The 24,876-nt window shown below is 38.4% G+C and overlaps 1 protein-coding gene across 2 annotated transcripts in view; it reads right to left on the bottom strand.

Moving 5' to 3' along the window:
- VCL (vinculin) overlaps positions 1–24,876 on the bottom strand; it is a 109,019-nt gene that overhangs the window by 65,185 nt on the left and 18,958 nt on the right. For both annotated transcript variants that reach the window (XM_065922658.1, XM_065922657.1), the window contains exon 2: positions 2,981–3,051. In XM_065922658.1, coding sequence (XP_065778730.1) covers positions 2,981–3,051 — 71 coding nt within the window. The remainder of the gene's footprint in view (positions 1–2,980; positions 3,052–24,876) is intronic.

The raw sequence follows: 24,876 nt of genomic DNA, 5'->3' as shown, positions 1-24,876 counted from the left end.
TAGAAGTCAGTGCTTTTTGACACATCCCTCCACCTCCCCACCTCTGACAACCAACCATCTGTTCTCTATACCTGCGAATTCATTTTTCAAAATATTCCACATATAAATCATACAATATTTGCCTTTCTTTGACTTATTTCACTTAGCATCAGCCTTCAGGGTCCATCCATGTTGTTACAAACAGCAGACTTTTCTTCTTTTCTATGGCTGAATAATATATATCTCACATCTTCTATATCAATTCACCCATTGATGAACACCTAGATTGTTTCCATATCTTGACTATTGTAAACAGTGCTGCAATGCACATGGGGTGCAGACAGATTTTCAAGATGAGTAATTTTGTTTCCTTAACATAAATACCCAGAAGTTGAATTGCTGGATAATGTGATAGTTCTATTTTCAATTTTTTGAGAAAGCTCTGAAAAGATAGGATAAATCCTTAACTCTTTTCTTTAAATTTTCCATTACCAGAGTAAGGGGCTGGGGACCTAGTTACCACCAAGGGTGATCAATGATGTTTTGTTTTGTTTTAAAGTTACCCACTCTTTTGAGAATGTCATCACAACTAGGGTACTCCTTAATTTTCTAAGTCCCTAAGGAAGCCTGTGAGATAGCACACAGCATATTTCAAAAGTTTATCTCTGGAAGTGAAGTGTGAACTGTTAGTTGCTCAGTCGTGCCCTACTCTTTGCAGCCCGGTGGACTGCAGCCCGCCAGGCTCCTCTGTCCATGGGATTTTCCAGGCAGAGATACTGGAGTGGGTTGCCATTTCCTTCTCCAGGGGATCTTTCCGCCCAGGGATCAAACCTGGGTCTCCTACACTGCAGGCAGATTCTTTACAGACTGAGTTCTGGGAACAAGCAGATATCAGTTTCCTGAAGAAATTCATTTACCAATCAAATGATATTCATAGACTTGAATGTGAAGGGTTGAAAGGAACTTTTTATAGGTTCATCAAGTCCCGCTTACCAGATACTGAATCTCCCTATACACTATCTCACCATGCTCGGTACCTTCCAGGGGGTGAGGGATAAACGGGTATAAGCTAGAGTTGTGTTTTTATTATAAAGTAAATGCAAGTTTAATTATAATACACTTAACTGCCAGCATTGGACTCTTAATTACTACCATGAAGATGAAATGGCACACAAAGTAGGTTCATACTGGTTAGACCTGGAAGAAACCTAGGAGGCCACCAAGCTCAAGGAAGGCAAGTTTGAAAAGATACTCCCACAAAACAGACTGCAAAAAACAGATGCTTCTGGTACCTTACTTCCGAACACATGAACACTCTGCAGAATTAACAAAAACATAGTTCTGCAGAAGCACCCACTCAAGTAAGTCAGAAATAAGGCACCAATATGGGTGAAATTTTGCATCTGCTCAATGAAAATAATAGAACATAAGGAAGATAAAAATAAAGGAATACTTTTTGCTTTATTTTGAATTGTGATATATCATATAGATACAGAAAATTTCAAAAGTCTATGAATGATTACAAAATAACCACTCATGTAACTGAACAGTTAAATCAAGAAATAGAACATTATTAACACTTTAGAAGCCCCTGCATTCCTCTCCCAGATACAGCCCTCCTTTTTCATCCTCGAAACACTACTACTCAGACTTCTGTGTTATTTCTTTGTTCACCTTTATCTTTTTATCTTACAGGCATCCTTAAACAACACAATTTATTTCTACATGGTTTTGAACTTTAAATAAGTGGACTCTACAACATATGTTGAGGTGGTTAGATAGCATCACCGACTCAATGGACATGAATTTGAGCAAACTCTGGAAGATATGAAGGACAGGGAAGCCTGGCATGCTGCAGTCCATGAGGTCACCAAAAGTCGGACAGGACTTAGCGACTGAACAACAACCACCACCTATATATCTATATCTCTATCATTCACTTCCCTAATTATTTTTGAGATTCATTCATTCTTTTTTTTTAATTCATAAAATTGACCATTTTAAAATGAGATATTCTCATTCCTTTTTACTACTAATATTCAACTGATGACTATACCATGATTGTTTTTATCCATTCCAATGTAGATAGACAAGATATCATGAACAGTGTTGATATCAGTATTCTTATATATAGATCCTAGTGTACAAGGGTATAAGTTTCTTTAGGGAACATACTGGAAGGCAGTGAAATTGCCTATCCTCTGCTTTACTAATAACACATTGTTTCTCAAAGTGGTTGTACCAATTTACATTCCCAACAGCAGCGTGCAGGTGTTCCAGTTACTCCACATCCACACCAACAACTGACAACATCAGACTTCTTAATTTAGGAGCTTATAATATAACAATTTGTACTTTTCTGGTGACTAATGACATAGAGCACTTTCTCATAGGTTTACTGGCTATTTGGATTTCCTCTCGTTTGAACTGCCTATTCAAATTCTTTGCCTCTTTTATTCTTTAACTGAATAGTCATCTTATTCTTAATGACTTGTATTGGTTCTTTTTTTTTTGTCTTATGCATCAGCCTTTACTTTTACTTAGGACTTGACTGTCATAAAGAAGCTTTAACTAATCAAAAGTTAGTAACTCTGCTTACTTTAGATAGGGTAGGTCAAAATGTTTAGAAATTTAAATTTAAAATGCTACTGAAATATGTTACAATATTTTTTTTTAAGTTTGTATCCACTGTTATTTCTGAGCAAAAGTATTTAGTACATAATCCAGACTCATGCATGCTAAGATCAGAATGTTTCTAAATCATTTCCACTCTGAAAAACAAAATTCAGAAATCATAGTTTGGTTAAAAATTATGTCAAAAATATTTAACACCAATTAATAAAATCAACAGTAGAAAACTTGAGTGTTGAAAAATGAAAAACTGAAATTTCAACTGTAAACAGAGTTTTATATTTTAAAATTTCCTGCTACAATCACTATTTTTCCTTTCCTAACAAAAAGACTATTCTGCTTAGCAATAGAAGAATGTTTAATTACTTACTTAATAAATGCTGGTGGCATATCTCTCTTCAAAATCTGATCCTCGGTGGTTTGAACAGTCTCTTTTCCAACCTACAGGGAAAAAAGATTCAAAATTCAACTATAAATTCTCAGACTTTTAAAACTATTACTTAAATATATGGGAAAAATCACAAATAATCTATCATTTAAGCTTCTAGATTTGAAGAAAATTTCCAGTTTTTTTTTTTAATTATCAGGATTGCTCCTATATTTCATTTCATAATACACTTGGATAACAACATGGAGTGCAAACATAAAAGTATAGCCCCTTCTCTACAGTAATTAATTTGAAGGCATCATTGAGCACAGTGAGGAAAAAAAAGAAATTCATCATTGAGAATATGTATGTGTTTATATATTTATGCTTAATCATAAACTGCCACATCTCTGAAGGACTACACAAAGTACATGAATCCAGTTAGGTGGGTTAAAATGTCTGTTCAGAAAATAATTGACATTACTGGAACTGGGAAAATACGTGAAGTAATTAGAACTCTGAAACTAGAGCCAAATATATGAAAATACACAGCTTAACTAGTAATCAACATGATGTTTTCCCTAATCATCAGTTCAGTCGCTCAGTAGTGTTCAACTCTTTGTGAGCCCGTGGACTGCAGCACGCCAGGCTTCCCTGTCCATCACCAACTCCCAGAGCTTACTCAAACTCATGTCCATTGAGTCAGTGATGCCATCCAACCATCTCATCCTCTGTCGTCCCCTTCTCCTCCCACCTTCAATCTTCCCCAGCATCAGGGTCTTTCTGAAGGAGTCAATTCTTTCCATCAGGGGGCCAAAGTATTGGAGTTTCAGCTTCAGGATCAGTCCTTCCAATGAACATTTGGGATTGATTGGTTTGATCTCCTTGCAATCCAGGGTACTCTCAAGAGTCTTCTCCAACATCACAGTTCAAAAGCATCAATTCTTTGGTGCTCAGCTTTCTTTACAGTCCAACTCTCACACCCATACATGACTACTGGAAAAACCATAGCTTTGACTATAGGAACCTTTCTTGGTAAAGTAATGCCTCTGCATTTTAACATGCTGTCTAGGTTGGTCATAGCTTTTCTTTCAAGGAGCAAGCATCTTTTGATTTCATGGCTGCAGTCACCATCTGCAGTGATTTTGGAGCCCAAGAAAATGAAGTCTGTCACTGTTTCCATTGTTTCCCCATCTATTTGCCATGAAACAATGGGACTGGATGCAATGATCTTCATTTTTTGAATGTTGAGCTTTAAGTCAACTTTTCACTCTTCTCTTTCATTTTCATTAAAAGGCTTTCTGCCACAAGGGTGGTGTCATCTGCATATCGGATGTTATTGATATTTCTCCCAGCAATCTTGATTCCAGCTTGTGCTTCATCCAGCCCAGCATTTCACATGAGGTACTCTGCATATAAGTTAAATAAGCAGGGAGATAATATACAGCTTTGGCGTACTCCTTGCCAGATTTGGAACCAGTCTGTTGTTCGACATCCAGTTCTAACTGTTGCTTCTTGACCTGCATACAGATTTCTCAGGAGGCAGGTCAGGTGGTCTGGTATTCCCATCTCTTGAAGAATTTTCCACAGTTTGTTGTGATCCACACAGTCATAGAGCAACTTGAAATCATATATAATGCGACATGCTGTAATGGAACAGATAGTTTTACCCCCTGCTGGTGGCAATGTAAACTGGTACATTCTCTTTGGAAAAGCATTTGCTAATATGTGTTAAGAAATGAAACTGTCCTATCTAAGAATTCCATTTATGAGAATATACCCTATAAGCAATAATACCAAGTGTGGTAATCACAATATTTTAAAAAATATTTTAAAAAAATATATTCACTTTCATGCTAATTAAAAAAGCAAAAACATTTTTAAAAAACTTATCCAACAATGAGGAACATGTAATTAAATTAAGATTTATCTTTAGACTTAGTACTATGCAGCCATTAAAACAATGGTTATAAAGACACAGCACTATGGGAAAATGTTTATGATGTTATAATTCATTCAAAAGGATAAATAAAAAATAGTAAGTACACTATGGTTAAAACAAACCCCAAAATCATTATGTATAAGGCCAAAACCCTGAAAGAATATAAAACAAATTGTGTTTATTAATGTTTGAAAAATTTGAGTGAATCTGTATCTGTATGCTCTGTCTTCTAATTTTCTGAAAATGTGAATATAAAATTTTTATCTTTTATTTTTATCTTTTAAAAAGTAATATTAACATATTACTCTGGGTTACTTAGGTGCAATTATTTCCTATCAAATGATTTTAGTAATTATTTGTCATTTTATACCAAAATCTTTCCAAAAAGTAATGGTTAAAAAATCTTTTTAAATTTAAAATACTGTCACATTAACCAGATTGTGTGTATTTGTACACGTATTTACTATACTACAAATGGTATGCATACTTACCCTTTCTTCAAAATCATTCCTATGTAGGGCTTGGATGTCAATTTTTCTTTAACTATATCATATTACAAAGTAATATAGAAGAAGCAAACTTTGATGTAAGGGGTAGTGAAATTTACCCTTTTATCAATATAAAACTATTTAGGAATGTTAAATCACAAATATGAACCAGATATCAATGCAGAAATTTATGAAATTTTTAAAACCCAGAATGGAAATTTTCTCAATCCTATTATTTATTTAACTTTTTATTGAGTTTAAAGAAAAACTAGTTTAAAAAAATCCCAAATGCACAGTAAGGCAATTAAAATAAATAATACAATACGTAATTCTCAAGAATTACCAGCCAGGCATGAGTTAATGAATACAAGTTTTTTTCTCTCAAGTTAATAGCTCAGAAAAAGCAAGACACATATACCACTGTGTAATAGCCAGTGCTTTTGTAGACAATAGACAGTCTGTATCATAATAAAAGCCTTTCAGATCAGCAGCTAGTTCTCTAGAGTTTCTCAGATCAAAACATGACAGAATATTTCCAGATGTATTGTTCACTATAATTTCCAACAAAACTTAGCCATTCAAAAAGCTGTAGGCCATGACTTCATGAAGGAAACGATGAAGTGCAGCAAAAAAGTCACTAGTTCATTCTAAGCACAAAGGGCTTAGAAAGATACTCACACTTAGATAAATGGCAATCCCTTTTATCTTACACACTGTGTATACATAGAGATAGAAAGCTAGAGAGAGACAAGCGCAGAGAAAGAGTGAGCGAACTGGGGGAGTTCCTCTTAAATCTCCTTTAGAAAGTATTCAGTTATTCAACATTATTAACATTTACTGAATGCAACTGCATGTGCAGTCACTCTCTAGGTTCTTTACACAAAGCAGAAGTAAAAACAAAGTTTCCTGCCCTCATGGAAGTTATATCCTAGTGGGAGTAGACAGAGATAGTATACAAGTAAACATATAAACAACAACAACAACAAATCATGCCAGGTATTAGTAAAGATGATGCTATAAAGACTATGTGGTTGGAGTGAAAAGTGAAAGAAAGTGTAAAGTGAAAGTGTTAGCAGCTCAGCTGTGTCCAGCTTTTTGCGACCCCGTGGACTACAGCCTACCAGGTTCCTCTGTCCATGGAATTATCCAGGCAAGAATACTGGAGTGGGTAGCTGGGAGCCACAGAGTGGACAAAGAAGCTGAGACTCTGAAGCTGAAGAACTACTCATGCAGGAGCTGGGAAAGAATAATCCCGAGGGAGAAGCAAGAAAAAGACCCAAGGCAGGAAAGTTTGGGTATACCCAAAGAGCCTTAAACAGGCCAGAGTGGCTAAAGCTCTGTGAGGAGGGGTGTGGTGATAAGGCTGGGTAAGAAGGCATGGGGGTTAGATCACAAACAGCTTTTTAAGGTCAGGTTAAGATATCTGGAACCTTTTCTAAGTACAAGAAGAAGCAGGAGAGCTAAACAAGAGACTGACTTGATCTGATTTCCTTTTTAAGTTTTGACTGCACTGGGTGGAATCTTCCCAATTCAGGGATCAAACCCGTGTCTCCTGCACTGGCAGGTGGATTCTTAGCCACTGGGCAACCGGGGAAGTCCTGATTTTTTTTTTAAGGTCATTTTGCCTGTTATAAGGAAAAGTGATCTTTGCAGGCAAGAGGAAGCAGAATGACCAGTTAGGAGGTTACTGTAGTCATCCAGAGGAATGATAGTAGTGACTTAAAACAAGACATGAAAGTAGAAATGGAGAATTCATTTTCTTGGAGGAAGAGTTGCTCTTGGAATGGGTGAAGTAGGGACCAGGGAGTGGACTGAGAGAAAGAAAACATTGAAATGACATGTAGGTCAATTAAGTAAAATGTCTTCAAAGGCAGCAATGCCAGAAGGCTGATATATAGCAAAGATTTAAGCAAAGATAAGAAGATAAAACAATCATGAATATACCAGGCAAAACCACTGAAATAGTTTTTCAAATAGCAAGTATTCTGACCCCAGTAGAGGTAATTACTAACGAATGAATTCTATTGGGACTCCCCTGGTGGTCCAGTGGTTAAGACTCTGAGCTCCCAATGCATGTGGCCTGGGATCAACCCCTGGTCCGGGAACTAGATCCCACATGCCACAGCTAAAGAACCTGCATGCTTCAGTGAAGACAGAAATCACACATGCTGCAACTAAGACCTGGCAAACCAAATAAATAAATTAATTTTTTTAATGAATTCTATTACAATATTTGTCTCTTTTGTAAAGATAAAGATAAATGAAGAAGAGAAACAGACAATAAAAACATATTCAAGGGCTACTTATTTAAAAGCTATTTTTAAGTACTTAAGTGATGGGCACTAAATATTATTTTAAGCTGCATTCATAACTGTGGTGACAGTATCCATAATTGCTCTGATCTTCAATATAATCAGCCTATAATAAGGTTCCATACAATGAATGGTCCTATTTTTAAGGTATAACACATAAAACATGTTTATGTAGAATGAATGCCATTTCTACTTGGGGAATTGATTTTGGGCAACGCTGTCCAATAGAACTTTCTATTACGATGGAAATGCTCTATTTATATTCTGTTTCATTTGTGCCACCCAATACAGCAGCCATTAACCATGTGTGGCTACTGAGCACTTGAAATATGGCTAGTGTAAGGGAGGAACTGAATTACCTTTATTTCACTTTCATTAAATTTAACCTTTTTTATTAAGACTTTTTCATTGGAATATTATTGCTTTATGATATTTTGCTCCAAATTGAGAAAGGAGTACATTAAGGCTGTATATTATCACCCTGCTTACTTAACTTATATGCAGAGTACCTCATGTGAAATGCCAGGCTGGATGAAACACAAGCTGGTATCAAGATTGCCAGGAGAAATATCAATAACCTCAGATACGCACATGACACCACACTTATGGCAGAAAGTGAAGAACTAAAGAGCCTCTAGATGAAAATGAAAGAAGAGAGTGAAAAGTTGGCTTAAAACTCAACATTCAAAAAACTAAGATCGTGGCATCTTGTCCCATCACTTCATGGCAAATAGATGGGGAAATAATGGAAAGTGACAGACTTTTATTTAGGGTCCCCAAATCACTGCAGATGGTGACTGCAGCCACGAAATTAAAAGACGCTTGCTCCTTGGAAAAAAAGTTATGACCAACCTAGGTAGCATATTAAAAAGCAGAGACGTTCTTTTGCCAACAAAGGTCCATCTATTCAAAACTATGGTTTTTCCAGTAATAATGTATGGATGTTAGAGTTGGACTATAAAGAAAGCTGAGTGACAAAGAACTGATGCTTTTGAACTGCGATGTTGGAGAAGACTCTTGAGAGTTCCTTGGACTGCAGAGATCAAACGAGTCAATCCTAAAGGCCATCAGTCCTGAATATTCATTGGAAGGACTGATTCTGAAGCTGAAACTCCAACACTTTGGCCACCTGATGCAAAGAACTGATTCATTTGAAAAGACCCTGATGCTGGGAAAGATTGAAGACAGGAGGAGAAGGGGACGACAGAAGATGAGATAGTCAGATGGCATCACTGACTCAATGGATATAAGTTTGAGCAAGCTCTGGGAGTTGGTGATGGACAGGGAAGCCTGGCGTGCTGCAGTCCATGGGGTCTCGAAGAGTCAGACACGACTGAAGGACTGAACTGAAACTGTTTGTGTTAGTTTCTGTTGTACAATGAAGTGAATCAGCTCTGTGTATACAAACATATAACTCCCACTTGGACCTCCCTCCCACTCCACTCCACCCATCTAGGTCATCGCAGAACACCAAGCTGAGCTCCCTAGACTATACAGGGAGCTATTTATTTTACACATGGTAGTGCTTTATGCCTGGGATGAATTGGGATATAGGACTATTTTTTTAAACAATTGTTTTAGGTTTACAGCAAAATTAAGGAAAAGATACAGAGATTTCCCATACACTCCCTACCGCCATACCAATTCAGTTCATTTCAGTCGCTCAGTCGTGTCTGACTCTTTGCAACCCCATGGACTGCAGCGCACCAGGCTTTCCTGTCCATCACCAACTCTCGGAGCCTACCCAAACTCATGTCCATTGCGTCAGTGATGCCATCCAACCGTCTCATCCTCTGTCGTCCCCATACCAATAGCCTCCCCTATTATCAACGCCCCCCCACTAGAATGGTACATTTGCTAAAACTGATGCATCTACCATTGACACATCATAATCACCCCAAATTCATAGTTTACATTACACTCCACTCTTGGTGTTATACATTGTATGGATTTAGATACATGTATATTGACAGGTATCCATCATCATGGTATCAAGCAGGGTATTGCCCTAAAAATCCTGTGTTCTGCCTTTTCATCCCTCTCCACCCAAAACCCCTGGAAAACACTGACCTTTTTACTGTCTCTACAGTTTTGCCTTTCCCTGAACACCATATAGTTAGATTCACATGGCATGTAAACCTTTTCAAATTGTCTTCTTTCATTTAATTTGAATTTATGGTAGCTGTGGCTAGCAGCTACCATACAGGACAATTTAGGTCTATGGGATTGTACTGTTTCCTAAACTGGTCTTCCTGCCTCCAGACTTCCTTAATTTACTTTCCACACATCTACTAGATAAATGTTGCTTTTTGCCTTTGCTACTTGGTGTCTTCACAGAAGAAGGGAGCTGGGCCTGGAGAGACAGCAGTTGCCAGGCAGAGAAGAAAGGGATCGGACAGACCAAGCACAAAGAAGAACACAGGCCAAGGCTCAGAAATGTTCGAGCACACGGTTAACTAGACAAGAAAAACAGGCTGGTGAGGCTTCAGCAAAGGAAATAAAGCTAGAAAGGCAAACTGGAGTCAGCCTGGGAAGGGCTTTGTATGCCAAGTGAAGGCAGAGAGGATTATGTAACTTAACCTGCCCATTTATTCAAAGGCTGTCATCCTTTGTTCTAGATCTGGATCTTTTCAATTCCGTGTTCCATCACTTAATCAAGTATCAAGTCAAGAACTTCAAAGAAGCCAGTTTCTAAAGTTATGCAGGACCAGAAAGGCATCTCCTATGTGTAAACAGCTGACAAAGTCTACAGAGGGGAGCCGGAGACAAAACTTCCTGTTCTTAAGCCATCAACCAGGAGATAACACTTTCTTTCTCTCTCCCCACACTATCAAAACAGAAACAGTTTCTACAGGAGCTATTTTTTCCAAATAAAAAGAACAATTCAGAAAGGGATTCAAAAAATGCCCTTTGTTAACTAGCAAGAATCTTCACGGCTCGTAGGAAAACATTATTCCTGGAGATCAACGTTAATATGGGGAAGCGCATGATTTCCTAATACAGGCTACAACTGAACAAACAGGAGGGTCAGTGGTAATCTTGACAAATGCTTCTTGAACCTGTGCAGTACCAGGTCATCAAAATTCTTGACTAATTATGTCAAATATTTGGTACATACATGTTAAGAGCACATGTGTGGGAATTTGTTTATTTAATTTCTAGTTACAGCTTTTCCCAGGCAAGAATACTGGAGTAGATTACCATTTCCTGCTCCAAATAAATGACTGCTGCAGCTGCTGCTAAGTCACTTCAGTCATGACTGACTCTGTGTAACCCCATAGACGGCAGCCCACCAGGCTCCCCCGTCCCTGGGATTCTCCAGGGAAGAACACTGGAGTGGGCTGCCATTTCCTTCTCCAATGCATGAAAGTGAAAAGTGAAAGTGAAGTCGCTCAGTCATGTCCGACTCTCAGCGACCCCATGGACTGCAGTCTACCAGGCTCCTCCGTCCATGGGACTTTCCAGGCAAGAGTACTTGTGACCTCAAATAAATCATAAAATTATTCAATTATTTCTTCCATACTACATGATCTCTTTAAGGGTCTCCTTGTCTACTGTCTGTTGACCAAACTCTCTTTTAGCTCTCTGATGAAGAAAATTTATTTTCTCTACCTTACAATCTCATTTTCTACCTCAAATTCTTTTGGTGAGCAAGAGAAGGTATAAAACAATTAATAAATACAAAATGTAAAAGCTCTCATTTCCTACACATTTTATCTGTATGTTTTATGACTGTGAGATGCCAAAAGTAGATGCCTGATTTTTTTAACCTTAAAATAAGCCTTATTCCCTCTGGAAAAAAAAGACCTGTATGGTAAGGGGTTTTTTAAAAATGAATAAAAAAGAATGACATATAGGTCTTAGTTTTATATTATAATCTTAAATCCTGAGCAGGTTTTCCAGGTCAGCACTCAACAACAACCCTTTCAAAGTAATCCAGCTTTACAGTAAATACATTTTATGGCTTCCAAACTGAATTCCTTTGCTTAAACTCAGATTTTTTGGTTCTATTCAATGCTAAAATAATTTCTTTTATTTTCTTCTTCAGAGAATTGCTTCTAACTCTTGAGGTCCAATTCCACTTCATTCAATGAATAGGCAGGAAGTGCCAACTATGTGTCTGCTAGGTGGTGGGAAGAGAATGAGATAAGAAATAAAGCAACCTTAGACATATAAACTGAAATAATGGTAGTGAATGAGTAAAAGACCTAGGGGCATTTTTAGGGGCTTGGCAGGAAGCCTTGTTTCTTTTGAAGAGCTCTTACTTTGTTCCATAGTTAATTTAAATATCTTTTGTTCACTCTGTGACTTTAGTTCCAAGTTATTTGCAAGAAGCCTTTTGTCTTCAGCTGTTGTTATATTCTTCTATCACCATCTACCTCAATTTGGTTCAATAATACAGAGATTTGGTTTCTTTTTAGCCAAAGGAAAAAAAAAAAGCTTGGCTGGTTCAAGTCATTTCCCAGACTAAAAAGTATATTAATGTAGATGTCTCCCTTAGCAAGACTAAGTGTAAGAAAACTGGAAGACAAAACACAGCAAGTAGGACTTGTGTTAGTGATTTGTACTGTACAAGTGGTAACTATAGAGCATAATATTAAAATGGTGGCAGGGAGATGGTAATCAACAGGAGTTGCTAATGTAGTTAGACAAGAAGATACAAATGATGAAAACATAACCCTAATTTACAGTTAAGGTGACAGTAGGCCGAGCCAAGGTATGAGGTCAACTGACTGACCTATTGATTGTGACCAGACAAAAGAATATGCATTCATCTGCCTATTAGTTTGGCTCAGTATGAGGCTGACCAATCTATTATTTGGAACAGCCATTCTGATAGGATGTTGTTGTTGCTGAGTCACTAACAAGATGAAAAAGCAAGAAAGATATGACACCAGAACAACAACAACATGTCTGATTCTTTGCCAACCCATGGACTGCAGCCCTCCAGGCTCCTTTGCCCATGGGATTTCCCAGGCAAGAATACTGAAGCGGGTTGCCATTTCCTTTTCCAGGGGATCTTCCCAACACAGGGATCAAACACTCATCTCCTGCTTGACAGGTGGATTCTCAACTACTAAGCCACCTGGGAAGCCCATTCCATACGCAGCCATGTCCAAAACTATGTGTGGGTCATACAAGGGTAGTGAAAATGTATGTGTCTCAACATCAGCAACACTTTTGACCGTTTTCCTACAGTGGTTGATGACGGAGTTGTGATTCATCCACTCACTCACTGGTTCCTTTTGTATCATTCAAAGATGACACACCAGGGACTTCCCTGGTGGTCCAGTGGTCAAAACTCCATGCTTGCAATACAGGGGCTGGGAATTCAATCCCTGGTCAGGGAACTAAAATCCCACATGCTGCCCAGAGTGGCTAAAAAATAAAAAAATAAAAGCAGAAGCAGGGTTTAAAGAAAAAAACTAACACACTAGAGCCAAATGTCTATTTATTTAGTTTTAAAATTTATTTTTGGCTACACTGGGTTTTCCGTGCTGCGTACAGGCTTTCCCTAGTTGCAGTGAGTGGGGCTACTCTCTAGTTGTGCAGGCTTCTCATTGCAGTGACATCTCCTGTTGTAGAGAGCATGGGCTTTGGTAGTTGTGGCCCAGGGACTTAGTTGCCATGCGGCATGTGGAATCTTCCCAGACCATGTATCTGGATTCCTAACCACTGAACCAATAGGCAAGTCCCAGAACCAGGTTTTTAAAAAGCCACATATACCAGAAAAATTAGGACTCTTTAACCTACTCTGATTTCTAACTCATTCATTTAATCAAGCACTTACTGAGAACTTCATATGTAATAGCCATGCACAACACTGTGTGTGATGGGAACACAAAAAATAAGTGAGACACAGGCCTTGCCCTTCACAGACAAGACAAATGCTTGAATAAACCATTGTAAGACAAGATAATGCTCTAACAGAGTTACATCCAAGTTTCACAGAGGAAAAGAAACTCTAAGAAGGCATAAGAGTTCTCCAGGAGTGATGGGATTTGGGGAAGAAAGAAGAGGTTTCCAATGACGGAGAAGCATATGTGAAATTACGGCCAGTTCAGGGGACAGAGACCCACCCAGCTGGAACAAAGGGTATTGGGTGGAAAAGAGGTATACAGAGTAGGAAGCTGAAAAAACAAAAAATGCCACATCAGGGAGGGCCCTATGTGCAATGTACTTAGATTTCATTCTCTAAAGCAGTGGGAAATTATTTTATGGTTATAAGCAAAAGACATATTAGGTTTATATTTCAACAAGAAAAACTCAGGAGAAACAATGGACCAGAGGGAGAAAAACCAGAAATACAAGTTCATTTGTTAGTTCATTTATTCAATCAAATATTTATATAACATACCATGTGCCAAGTATTAAGACAGTGATTGAAGAAAATACACATGGCCCCTGACCTCAGGGAGCTTAGAGTCTCAGTAAAAGATAAACTAAAAGTGAACTAAAGCAGCAGCAGTACAGATGGATATGAGGGCAGATGTAAGAAATCCATCTACATGACACTCAGTCCAAATAGAGGGCGACGGACATGTCCAGACTTCTGACTCAAGTGACTTGGTAATGTCAGGGGAAGCACACTGACTGAAACTGCCCACCTGGCCAGGCACCATAGTAAACATTTACGTGAGTTATTTTATGACAGGAGGTCTCAAACACGTAACTAATAAGCCACTACCAACCAGAAGAATTAGAGAAAGGTCAAAAGGAGACACCACGTGTCTGACCACCTCCCAAAATCCTTCTTGCTGGCATCCATCTTGGCTAAGCAATATGTGTGCCACCAGGAAGGCCTCTAAGTCAGAATGATTGGCCAAAGACAACTAGGAAACTAATCCTATCACCATAAAATCCGAGACTGTGAGCCATGTGGCAGACCAGTTCTCCTGGGTTCTCTTACCCTACTGCTCTCCGCCCAGGTGCCCCCTTCCAATAAAATCTCTTGCTTTGTCAGCTCATGTGTCTTCTTGGACAACTCACTTCCAAGTGTTAGACAAGAGCCCAAGTTTGGGCCCTGGAGGGGTCCCCCTTCCTGCTACAGTAATACCTGTAATGGAGGACGACAGCCAGCTCCAAGACAGAAATTAATTCTTATCTATGGGATGCTCAGATGCAGATAAGCAAATGTTCAAGGAGAAATCATAGAGATGAGTGCTCAGTTTAATTGACTGGGTTGAAGAAATAGGTTGTGGCTGGTGGAAAAATCAACTGATGAAAAGAGCTGAGAAGGGAATGTGTGAGTGCAGGGTCAAGGAATGGTAGAACTGTGTCATGAAAGCCAAAGGGATAGAGTTTCAAGAAAGTGAAAAATAGTGTCAACTCTAGAGAAAGGTTAATGGTTTCCAGTACATTTACAGAGTTGTACAACCATCACCAGTATATTGTCACCCTGCTTATTCAACTTACATGCAGGATACATCATGTGAAATATTGGGCTGGATGAAGTACAAGCTGGAATCAAGACTGCCTGGAGAAATACCATTAACATCAGATATGCAGATGACATCACCCTAATGGCAGAAAGTGAAGAGGAACTAAAGAGCCTCTTGATGAAGGTGAAAGAGGAGAGTGAAAAAGTTTGCTTAAAACTTAACATTCAAAAAACTAAGATACAGCATCCGGTTCCACCACTTCATGGTAAATAGGTGGGAAAAAATAGAAACAGTGACAGACCTTATTTTCTTGGGTTCCAAAATCACTATTAACAGTGACAGCAACCATGAAATTAAGACACTTGCTCCTTGGAAGAAAAGCTATGACAAATCTGAACAGCATATTAAAAAGCAGAGACATCACTTTGCCAACAAAGGTCCACATAGTTAAAGCTGTGGTCTTTCCAGTAGTCATGTATGAATGTGAGAGTTGAACCATAGAGAAGGCTGAACACCGAAGAATTGATGCTTTCAAACTGTGGTGCTGGAGAAGACTCCTGAGAGTCCCTTGGAGAGCAAGGAAATCAAACCAGTCAATCCTAAAGGAAATCAGTCATGAATATTCACTGGATGCTGAAGTTGAAGCTCCAATACTTTGACCACCTAATGTGAAGAGCTGACTCACTGGAAAAGACCCTGATGCTGGTAAAGATTGAGGGCAGGAGCAGAAGGGGACGACAGAGGATGAGATGCTTGGATGGCATCATCAACTCAATGGACATGAGTTTGAACAAACTCGGAAGACAGTTAAAAGACAGCAAAGCCTAACATGCTGCAGTCCATGAGGTCGCAAAGAGTTCGACAAGAGTGAATAACACCACCACAACCATCACCACAATCAATCTTTTAACATTTTCATCACCCCAAAAAGAAACTGATTAGCAGCCACTCCCTTCATTTATCCCCAACCCTTTCCCACCTCCATCCAGCCTTAGGCAACCACTAATCTACTTTCTGTCTCTATAGATTTGTCTAGTGTAGGTATTTGATATAAATGAAATCATAAAATATGTGGCCTTTAATGAATGGCTTCTTTCATATTGTAGTATGTATCAGTACTTCATTGTTTTTCTTGACAAAGAGTTTTCTATTGTATGGTTATACTACATTTTTATTATCACTCATCAGCTGATGGACATCTGTATTATTTCCACTGTAGCTATTATGAACAATGATACTATGAACATTAGTGTAAATGTTTTTGTGTGGACATATGTTTTCATTTCTCTTGAGTAGATACCTAGATATAGAATTAATTGCTGGATCATTCCCACAAGCAATGTATGAGAGTTCAAATTTCTCCACATCCTTGGCAATACTTGCTATCATTTGCCTTTCTTATTACTATAGTCATTCTAGTACAGTGGTGTCTCACTATGGTTTTAATTTGCATGTTCCTAATGGCTATTATGTTGAACATCACTACATGTGCTTATTGACCATACACATATCTTCTTTGAAGAAATGTCTATCTAAACCCATTATTCAGGGGAATTCCCTGGCAGTCTGTTGGTTAGGACTTTGCATTTTCACTGCCAAGGACAGAGAACTAAGATCCCACAAACCAAGTTGCACAACCAATAAATAAATAAAAATAATAAATTCTTGACTCATATTTTAATTGGTTGATATGTCCTTTGCAAATACTTCCTCCCCGTCTGTGAGTCTTCTTTTCACTTTCTTGATAGTGTCTTTTGCAACACAAAAGTTTTTAATTTTGATGAAGTTCAATTTATCTTTTTCTTTTGTTGCTTGTGCTTTTGATAAAATATCTTAGGTTTTGCCTAAACAAGGTCAAAAAGACTTACTCCTCTTTATTTTTTTATTTATAATTTAAGCTCTTATATTTAGGTCCATGATTTGTTTGGTATTAATATTTGTGCATGATATAGGGAAAGTGTTATTTATTTTGTTTAAATAGGAGAAAAATCAAGCATGTTGACAGAGTGAAAGAAAAGAGGCAGGAAGCAAGACTCTGGTTATGAAGTAAGGTTCCTGAAAAGGTAGGGGTAGAATCTGAAGAGCAGGTAGAGACCAGCTTCTATCAGAAAGTCACCTCTTTCTCAAGAGACAAGAAGAGTATTGGGGGAAACAAGTGGAGACAAGGCAACTGAAACTATGGAGTCTACGAGCTGCATGTTCTTCTTAGGAATTTACAAGGCATGTCAGTATATTTAAGGATCTTAAATAATCTTTAGTCAGAGGAAATCTGTTTCATTTTGTTTAATCCACATTTTTCAAATTCATTTGACCAAGAATTATTTCTTTCTTAACACCTATTAGTCTATGGTGGAATTAGGATTTGTAGGATACTCAGGGAAACAATGTTCTAAGCTAGAAGCTGCAAACTAGTGGCCTTTGTGCAGAATTTGAGTCAAGGGCGATTTTTGCTTGGTCCTTAAAAAAAAAAAAAAAAAAAACTTGAGAAAGATTCAAATTTCTGACATCTCTTAAAATATCAAAAGCTTTGGCCATATGAGATCTGAATCTCAGTAAGAAAACAATGTGTAGGAAACCCAAATGTCCCATATAGGGAGTATACTTTCTGCATCACTCCCTAAAATGTTAACAGCCAGACCATTTCACTCATTTATGTCACTGTCTGGTCCCTGTGCGTATCAGAGTTTTTCACTCTTATACTAGGCAACCCTCTCAGTGTCTAAACAGAGTTAAAAGTTTCTAAAGCCACTCTTAGAAATTCCTTATCCAACTCTTCTCTAAATATTTTCTAAAAGTGCTCTTCTTATGAGAGCTATGAGAAAGATTGAGAAGTATTTATATTAGGAACGACAAAATGGGAGTGCATGGGACAAGTGCAACCCAGACCTATTTTATTTGATCTGCTCAGTATTCTTTTTAAATGGAAATTTTCACATAAAAAGAAACATAGATTTCTATATTTTATTGATTATCAGGAAAATCTGGAAACATTAGGCCCTGTTTCCATGTGGCAACAATAAGCTGAAGATAATTTCAGTTGACCACAGTCTCTACCATCCCTAGTGCCCTATAACCCACCTGATTCACTCATTTTCTATTTGACTCTGCAGGTATTTGAGTTTGCGGCACCTGATATAACAAAAAGATTCCATTCTTAATTAGCACAGTACACAAGGCAAGCTCCCCAATATCAGGAGAGTCATGTAAAATTTTACTATGCCTCAGATATTTCACTAATAATGAAACACCTCAATCGCTCCCCAAAATATATCCACTTCAAAAAACAAAAGAAAATGACTGGAAGGAATTACAGCATGGAGAGTAGAACTTCAGATGATTTTTATTTTCTTCTCAATCCTTTTCCATACTTTCCAGATTTTTTAAAAAATGAGTATGCAATGCCTTCATAATCAGAAAAATATAGATTAAATTTTTAAAACATGTCAACAATATTGTTGGTATGAAACAAACCATTAAGTAATGAGACAACACCAGCACCTAAAAGGTTCAAATTTTGACCAACTGCCCAAAACTTAAATGTGCATCAATAAGAATACAACCGAACAGGTTAAAGAGCAGGTGAACTGCATCAGTGGCAAGTTCTAATGTCAAAGTTCTAATGTCACCTGATGCGACATACTTTCCTTAGAACTAGGGTTAAGCTGCCTTGGCAGCAGTTGCTTGTTTTAACAGAACATGAGATTGAGTGTATCAATTAGGCTAGATAAATGTTAGCAGAGCAGCCTTGCTCACCAGATCTCTTATTTATGAAGATACTGTGGACAGTCTTCCAATTTGCAAATACTGCATTCTCTCCCTCAACTCCAGATTCTTCTGTGGACACAACCATGGACACCTGTGCACTGGGTGGCCACCAATTTCTTAATAACAAGAAAGCAGGTCATTAGCACAGATAACTTTCCACATCCCCCTTCTTTCCACAATTAATTCAAAAAGATCTTTCATTCTTTTCATTATTTCTTCAACATATCTATAAACGAGTCCTCTATGGCTCTATTAAGGTGACTAGCTCCATGGATTAAAAGCATGAAAAAAAAAGGGAAAGCTAAATATTGCTAAGAGAAATTAGGTCAACTCTACCACCTATCCTATCTATCTCAAACAAGATTAAAAGGAAACCATACATATGAATGTGCTTTGTACACTATGGAAGTGTTATCAAATGTAGGCTGTCTCTGTGCCACAAACGTTTAATCCTTTAAAGTATCCTAGAGGCCCCATCAACATCAAAACAGTCTTTAGGACTTCCCTGGTGGTCCAATGGTTAAGAATCGCCTGCCAATGAGGGAACATGGGTTCAATCCCTGGTCTGGGACGATCCCACATGCCATGTGACAACGAAGCCCAAGTGCCACAACTACTGAGCCTGAGCACCCAGAGTCCCTGCTCTGCAAACAAGAGAGGCCACCACAATGAGGAGCCCTAGGACCTCAACGGAGAGTAGCCCCTGCTCACCACAACTAGAGAATAGCCCACACAGCAACAAAGACCCAACACAGCCAAAAATAAATAACTCTTCAGGAAAAACAAAAACAAAACAGTCTGTATTTTCCTCACTGCCCTCTAACTAAGTCTGCTTTTCCCAAGCATTCCACAGAATACACTCTTATTTTTCCTGTTTTTCTACTTTAATAGCTAGAATTGCAAATGCATTTTTTTCTTAACAGATTTAGTTCATTTGTAATACTATCCCTACGGAAAAACACTGTCTCTGAACCAATTTGTAAACGAATTTTGAAACATCACCGATCTTTATGTTTGGAAAACTGGGACCAAGGGCCCATCCTAGACAGTAACATGGAGTTGCAGGAAAAGAACTGGGGTTTTGAAATGAATCTTCAAAGTCTTAGCTGCTCAGTCATGTCTGACTCTTTGCGACCCTGTGAACTGTAGCCCACCAGGCTTCTCTGTCAATGGAATTCTCCAGGCAAGAATACTGGAGTGGGTAGCCATTCCCTTTCCCAGGGGATCTTCCTGACCCAGGGATCAAACCCAGGTCTCCTGCATGGCAGACAGATTCTTTACCACTGAGCCACCAGGGAAACTGTTAAAACTAGTTCTGTATCCTGGGGCAAGTAATAACCTCTTTGAGCCTGAATCTCTTTATCAGTAAAAGGGAAAAAGTAAAATGTCTCTCATTGCTGAAGGATGTAGTAATACACATGTAAATAAACTAATATATATGCATCTGTCATGGCCTGGAAAGATAACAGATACTAAATAAATATTAGACCCTTTTTCTTTCCCTCTGCCATTGCAGTACTCATTTGTGACTTCCATTTTATCCTTTAAAAAAATATTTTTAAATTAAGAACATGCTACACGTCAGGGGCCCTTTACTACCTCATTAAATCCTTTTAAACAACCCTATGAGGGAGGTACCACTGCTATCTCATTTCACAGATGAAGAACAGAGGCATGGAGAGATTAACTGACTTGCCTAAAATCACTCAGTTGCTCAGTTCAGTTCAGTTCAGTTGCTCAGTTGTGTCCGACTCTTGAGACCCCAAGGACTGCAGCACACCAGGCCCCTCTATCCATCACCAACTCCCAGAGTTTACTCAAACTCATGTCCATTAAATCGGTGATGCCATCCTACCATCTCATCCTCGGTCATCCCCTTCTCCTCCTGACTTCAATCATTCCCAGCATCAGAGTCTTTTCAAATGAATCAGTTCTTCACATCAGGTGGACAGAGTATTGGATTTTCAGCTTCAGGATCAGTCCTTCCAATGAATATTCAGGACTGATTTCCTTTAGGATGGACTGGTTGGATCTCCTTGCTGTCCAAGAGACCCTCAAGAGTCTTCTCCAACATCGCAGTTCAAAAGCAACAATTCTCCGGTGCTCAGCTTTCTTTATAGTCCAACTCTCACATCCATACATGATTACTTGAAAAACCATAGCTTTGACTAGATGGACCTTTGCTGGCAAAGTAATGCCTCTGCTTTTTAATATGCTGTCTAGGTTGGTCATAACTTTTCTTTCAAGGAGCAAGTGTCTTTTAATTTCAAGGCTGTACTCACCATCTGCAGTGATTTTGGAGCCCAAAAAAATAGTTTGCCACTGTTTCCACTGTTTCCCCATCTATTTGCCATGAAGTGATGGGACTAGATGCTATGATCTTAGTTTTCTGAAATGTTGAGTTTTAAGCCAACTTTTTTACTCTCCTCTTTTACTTTCATCAAGAGGCTCTTTAGTTCTTCTTTGCTTTCTGCCATAAATGTGGTGTCATCTGCATATCTGAGGTTATTGATATTTCTCTCAGCAATCTTGATTCCAGCTTGTGCTTTATCCAGTCCAGCATTTCTCATGATGTACTCTGCATATACGTTAAATAAGCAGTTGTGTCCTTCTCTTTGGGACCACATGGACTATAGCCCACCAGGCTCCTTGGTCCATGGAATTCTCCAGGCAAGACTATTAGAGTGGGTAGCCATTCCCTTCTCCAGGGGATGTTCCTGACCCAGGGATCAAACCTGGGTCTCCTGCATTGCAGGCAGATTCTTTACCATCTGAGCCACCAAGGAAGCTGGCCTAAAACTCAACATTCAAAAAACTAAGATCATGGCATCTGGTCCCATCACGTAATGGCAAATAGATGAGGAAACAGTGGAAGCAGTGACAGACTTTATTTTGGGGGGCTCCAAAATCACTGCAGATGGTGACTGCAGCCATGAAATTAAAAGACGCTTGCTCCTTGGAAGAAAAGCTAGGGCCAATCTGAACAGCATATTAAAAAGCAGAGACATCACTTTGCCAACAAAGGCCCATATAGTCAAAGTCATGGTTTTTCTAGTAGTCATGTTTGGATATCAAAGTTGGACCATACAGAAGGCTAAGCACCGAAGAATTGATGCTTTTGAATTGTGGTGCTGGTGAAGACTCTTGAAAATCCCTTGGACAGCAAGATCAAACCAGTCCATCCTAAAGGAAATCAACCTTGAATATTCATTGGAAGGACTGATGTTGAAGCTGAAGCTCCAATACTTTTGACCACCTGATGTGAAGAATCGACTCACTGGGAAAGACCCTGATACTGTGAAAGACTGAAGACAGGAGCAGAAGGGGGCGACAGAGGATGAGATGGTTGGATGGCATCACTGACTCAATGGACATGAGTGTGAGCAAACTCTGGGATATAGTGAAGAACAGGGAAGCCTGGCATGCTGCAGTTCACAGAGTCGCAAATACCATTATTCTGTGTTTTTTAAAAAATGTGGAAGACACATTCCATGATGTCTCAAGTTTTCTGCTGTAATTCTGCATGATTTTACAATTCTTTGGAACTTTCAGAGGGCAAGAGGGACAAGAAAAACTTCAAGCTCACAACAGGCAAATATAAACCATCAAGATGAAGTTTAAACAACTCATGTTGTTTGATTTTCCTTCCCAGAAGCTGGAAGATTTACACAGCAAACAGGGGTCAAGCTCATTAGGGCTTCAGTTGCTTAAGCTTCTTAACTGTTACTTGCTTAGAGATGATCAACTGAGTCAACCTGGCTACAGCTAGCTTTCAAAATTGAACCAGCACTGATCAACAATATAGCCCTTTTTTTTTTAAACCAGTGCAGTCAAACTTGAAGTAGTAACTCAATGGCAAAAATAAGTATTGTTACTACTGTTGGGAACCATCCTGCTTGGTAACTGGAAATTATTCTGAATCACTTTACAGTATAGTAATTTAATTTGGCTCTAGGCTGTAAAAGACAATCTGATCCATTCAATTAGGGCCATAAGTAAAACTATTCTATTTCTTACCTCAAGCTACAAAAGCACTTCTTACAAGCAACGAGAACTGGAAATTCTATGTTTTGTAATATTAATGTGTCAAGTGGTTAAGGCTTCCAATATAATGCTTATAGGAAAACCTCTTGTGTTATAGTACCTATAAAATCCCCAAAGTTTTATCTTTAGGCTTTTCTTAATGTTTTTACTTTTCTTCTCAACTACTATAAATATAACTTAGTGAGATTATATATGGGCTGAGCACACGTAGTTTTAAACTTGTTGAAAAGTGAAATAAACTGGCCAAGATGTACAGATAGAAAAAAGTTATCAACCATCTACAGCAATACTAGTCATGTTTATGCCTTTTGCAGATTGCATTTCATCACTGTTCTTCATATAACAGTAACAGATTAGACAAAGCCTTGGTCTAATCAATCTAATCAAAAAGATTTTGACAAGAATATTAAAGTCAATCTCCTTTTGTTCCTAATACAAACTATCTATACTGCAGCCTAGATATCTATCTGTTCAACTGTTGCCACAGACAACTAAATCCATTATTAAGTTCTGGCTCTCTCATCTTAGGTAACTTATTCCCAGTTGGGCAAAAGGAAGAAATAGAACTGAGAGAATTACACTATAATGAGAGTACTGTTTCTTTTTTTAAAAAACAAAACATGCTGGCAATGCACCTAAACATTAAATTAAAATCTTTTTATCTTCAGTCCTTACTAAACAAGTATTCTCCTAATGGTTCATTACAGGGCAATAAATGTCTATATTTAGTTCATAAATGGAAGTCATCCCAAATTGAGAGTTCGTATGGAAAGTATGACAGAAGAAAATCCCTGGAGATTGAGAGAGAACATGGAAGGTTCTTACTGTTGAATTTGTGTGCATTCCTACCTTATAGCAAGTTTCTATAAGCCTATGGCTGTGCTTAGTCGCTCAGTTGTGTCCAACTCTTTGAGACCCCATGGACTGTATGTAGTCTGCCAGGCTCCTCTGTCCCTGGGGATTCTCTAGGCAAGAATACTGGAGTGGGTTTCCATGCCCTACTCCAGGCATTCTTCCCAACCCAGGGATCAAACCTAGGTCTCCCACATTGCAGGCAGATTCGTTACCATCTGAGCCACCAGGGAAGCCCTAGTAATCAGTCAACAAATATACTAAAGGCTTAAATAATCATCACACAGTTAGATAATCCTCCTTAGGACAAACCCGAGTTCTCTTCATCAATAGCCAGGTGAATATGGTGTAGGTAAATTCCCTACAAACTCTTCTATATAGCTGATTCCATCAAAAATACTACTCAGTGGTGTTTCATTTTTTTCTCTTTCTTTTTTAATAGAAGAGAAGTAAATTAGAGATCTTGAAAGTGCCTCTGGATCTTGACATTTTTAGATTGGTTAGTTATGTCCTAAGAATTTTGTGTGTAAGGCAATGTGCTGGTGACACTTCCTCAGGTGACATACAGATGAATCGTCACTAAGTTTATGGCCTGAAATAGCATCAGAACTAAATGACTCTGGTGAGTTCTATTGGGGAGCTATAACTTAGTATTACTAGGGGCAGGTAAAACAGAGAGCTCAACCAGTTGCTGAGATAAGGGCAATCTTCAGTATTTGAGATGAGCCTTAAGGTATGAATGGATAAAATCTCTGGAGGGAAGAAAGTATCTTGGAAGGAAATTCAGCACATGTATAGAAGCAGAGGTGACACAAACTGGAGTTTGGCCATTAAACAGCCAGTAGTCTCACCAAGCCAGTACAGACTTCATGGAAGGCTACCATGGGAAAGTAGGACCACCAATAATTCTGATCTTGGCTTTTCCACTGCCAAAGGGACCTTGCTTTAGACATACTGTTGACTGCATCTGAGAATACATTTTCTCATTTTTAAAATGAAGAGTTGGAGCAGAACATCTCTGAGATCTTATTTCCAGCTTTATAAATCTATGACTCTAGGTCGAGGGTTGGCAATTTTTTCCATGAACGGCCAGAGAGTAAATATTTTAGGCTCT

The sequence above is a fragment of the Muntiacus reevesi genome, chromosome 2 (genome assembly GCF_963930625.1).
Source record: "Muntiacus reevesi chromosome 2, mMunRee1.1, whole genome shotgun sequence".
Lineage (NCBI taxonomy): Eukaryota > Metazoa > Chordata > Mammalia > Artiodactyla > Cervidae > Muntiacus > Muntiacus reevesi.
Note: the sequence above shows the minus strand (reverse complement) of the source record. Positions and strands in the feature narration are given on the sequence as shown.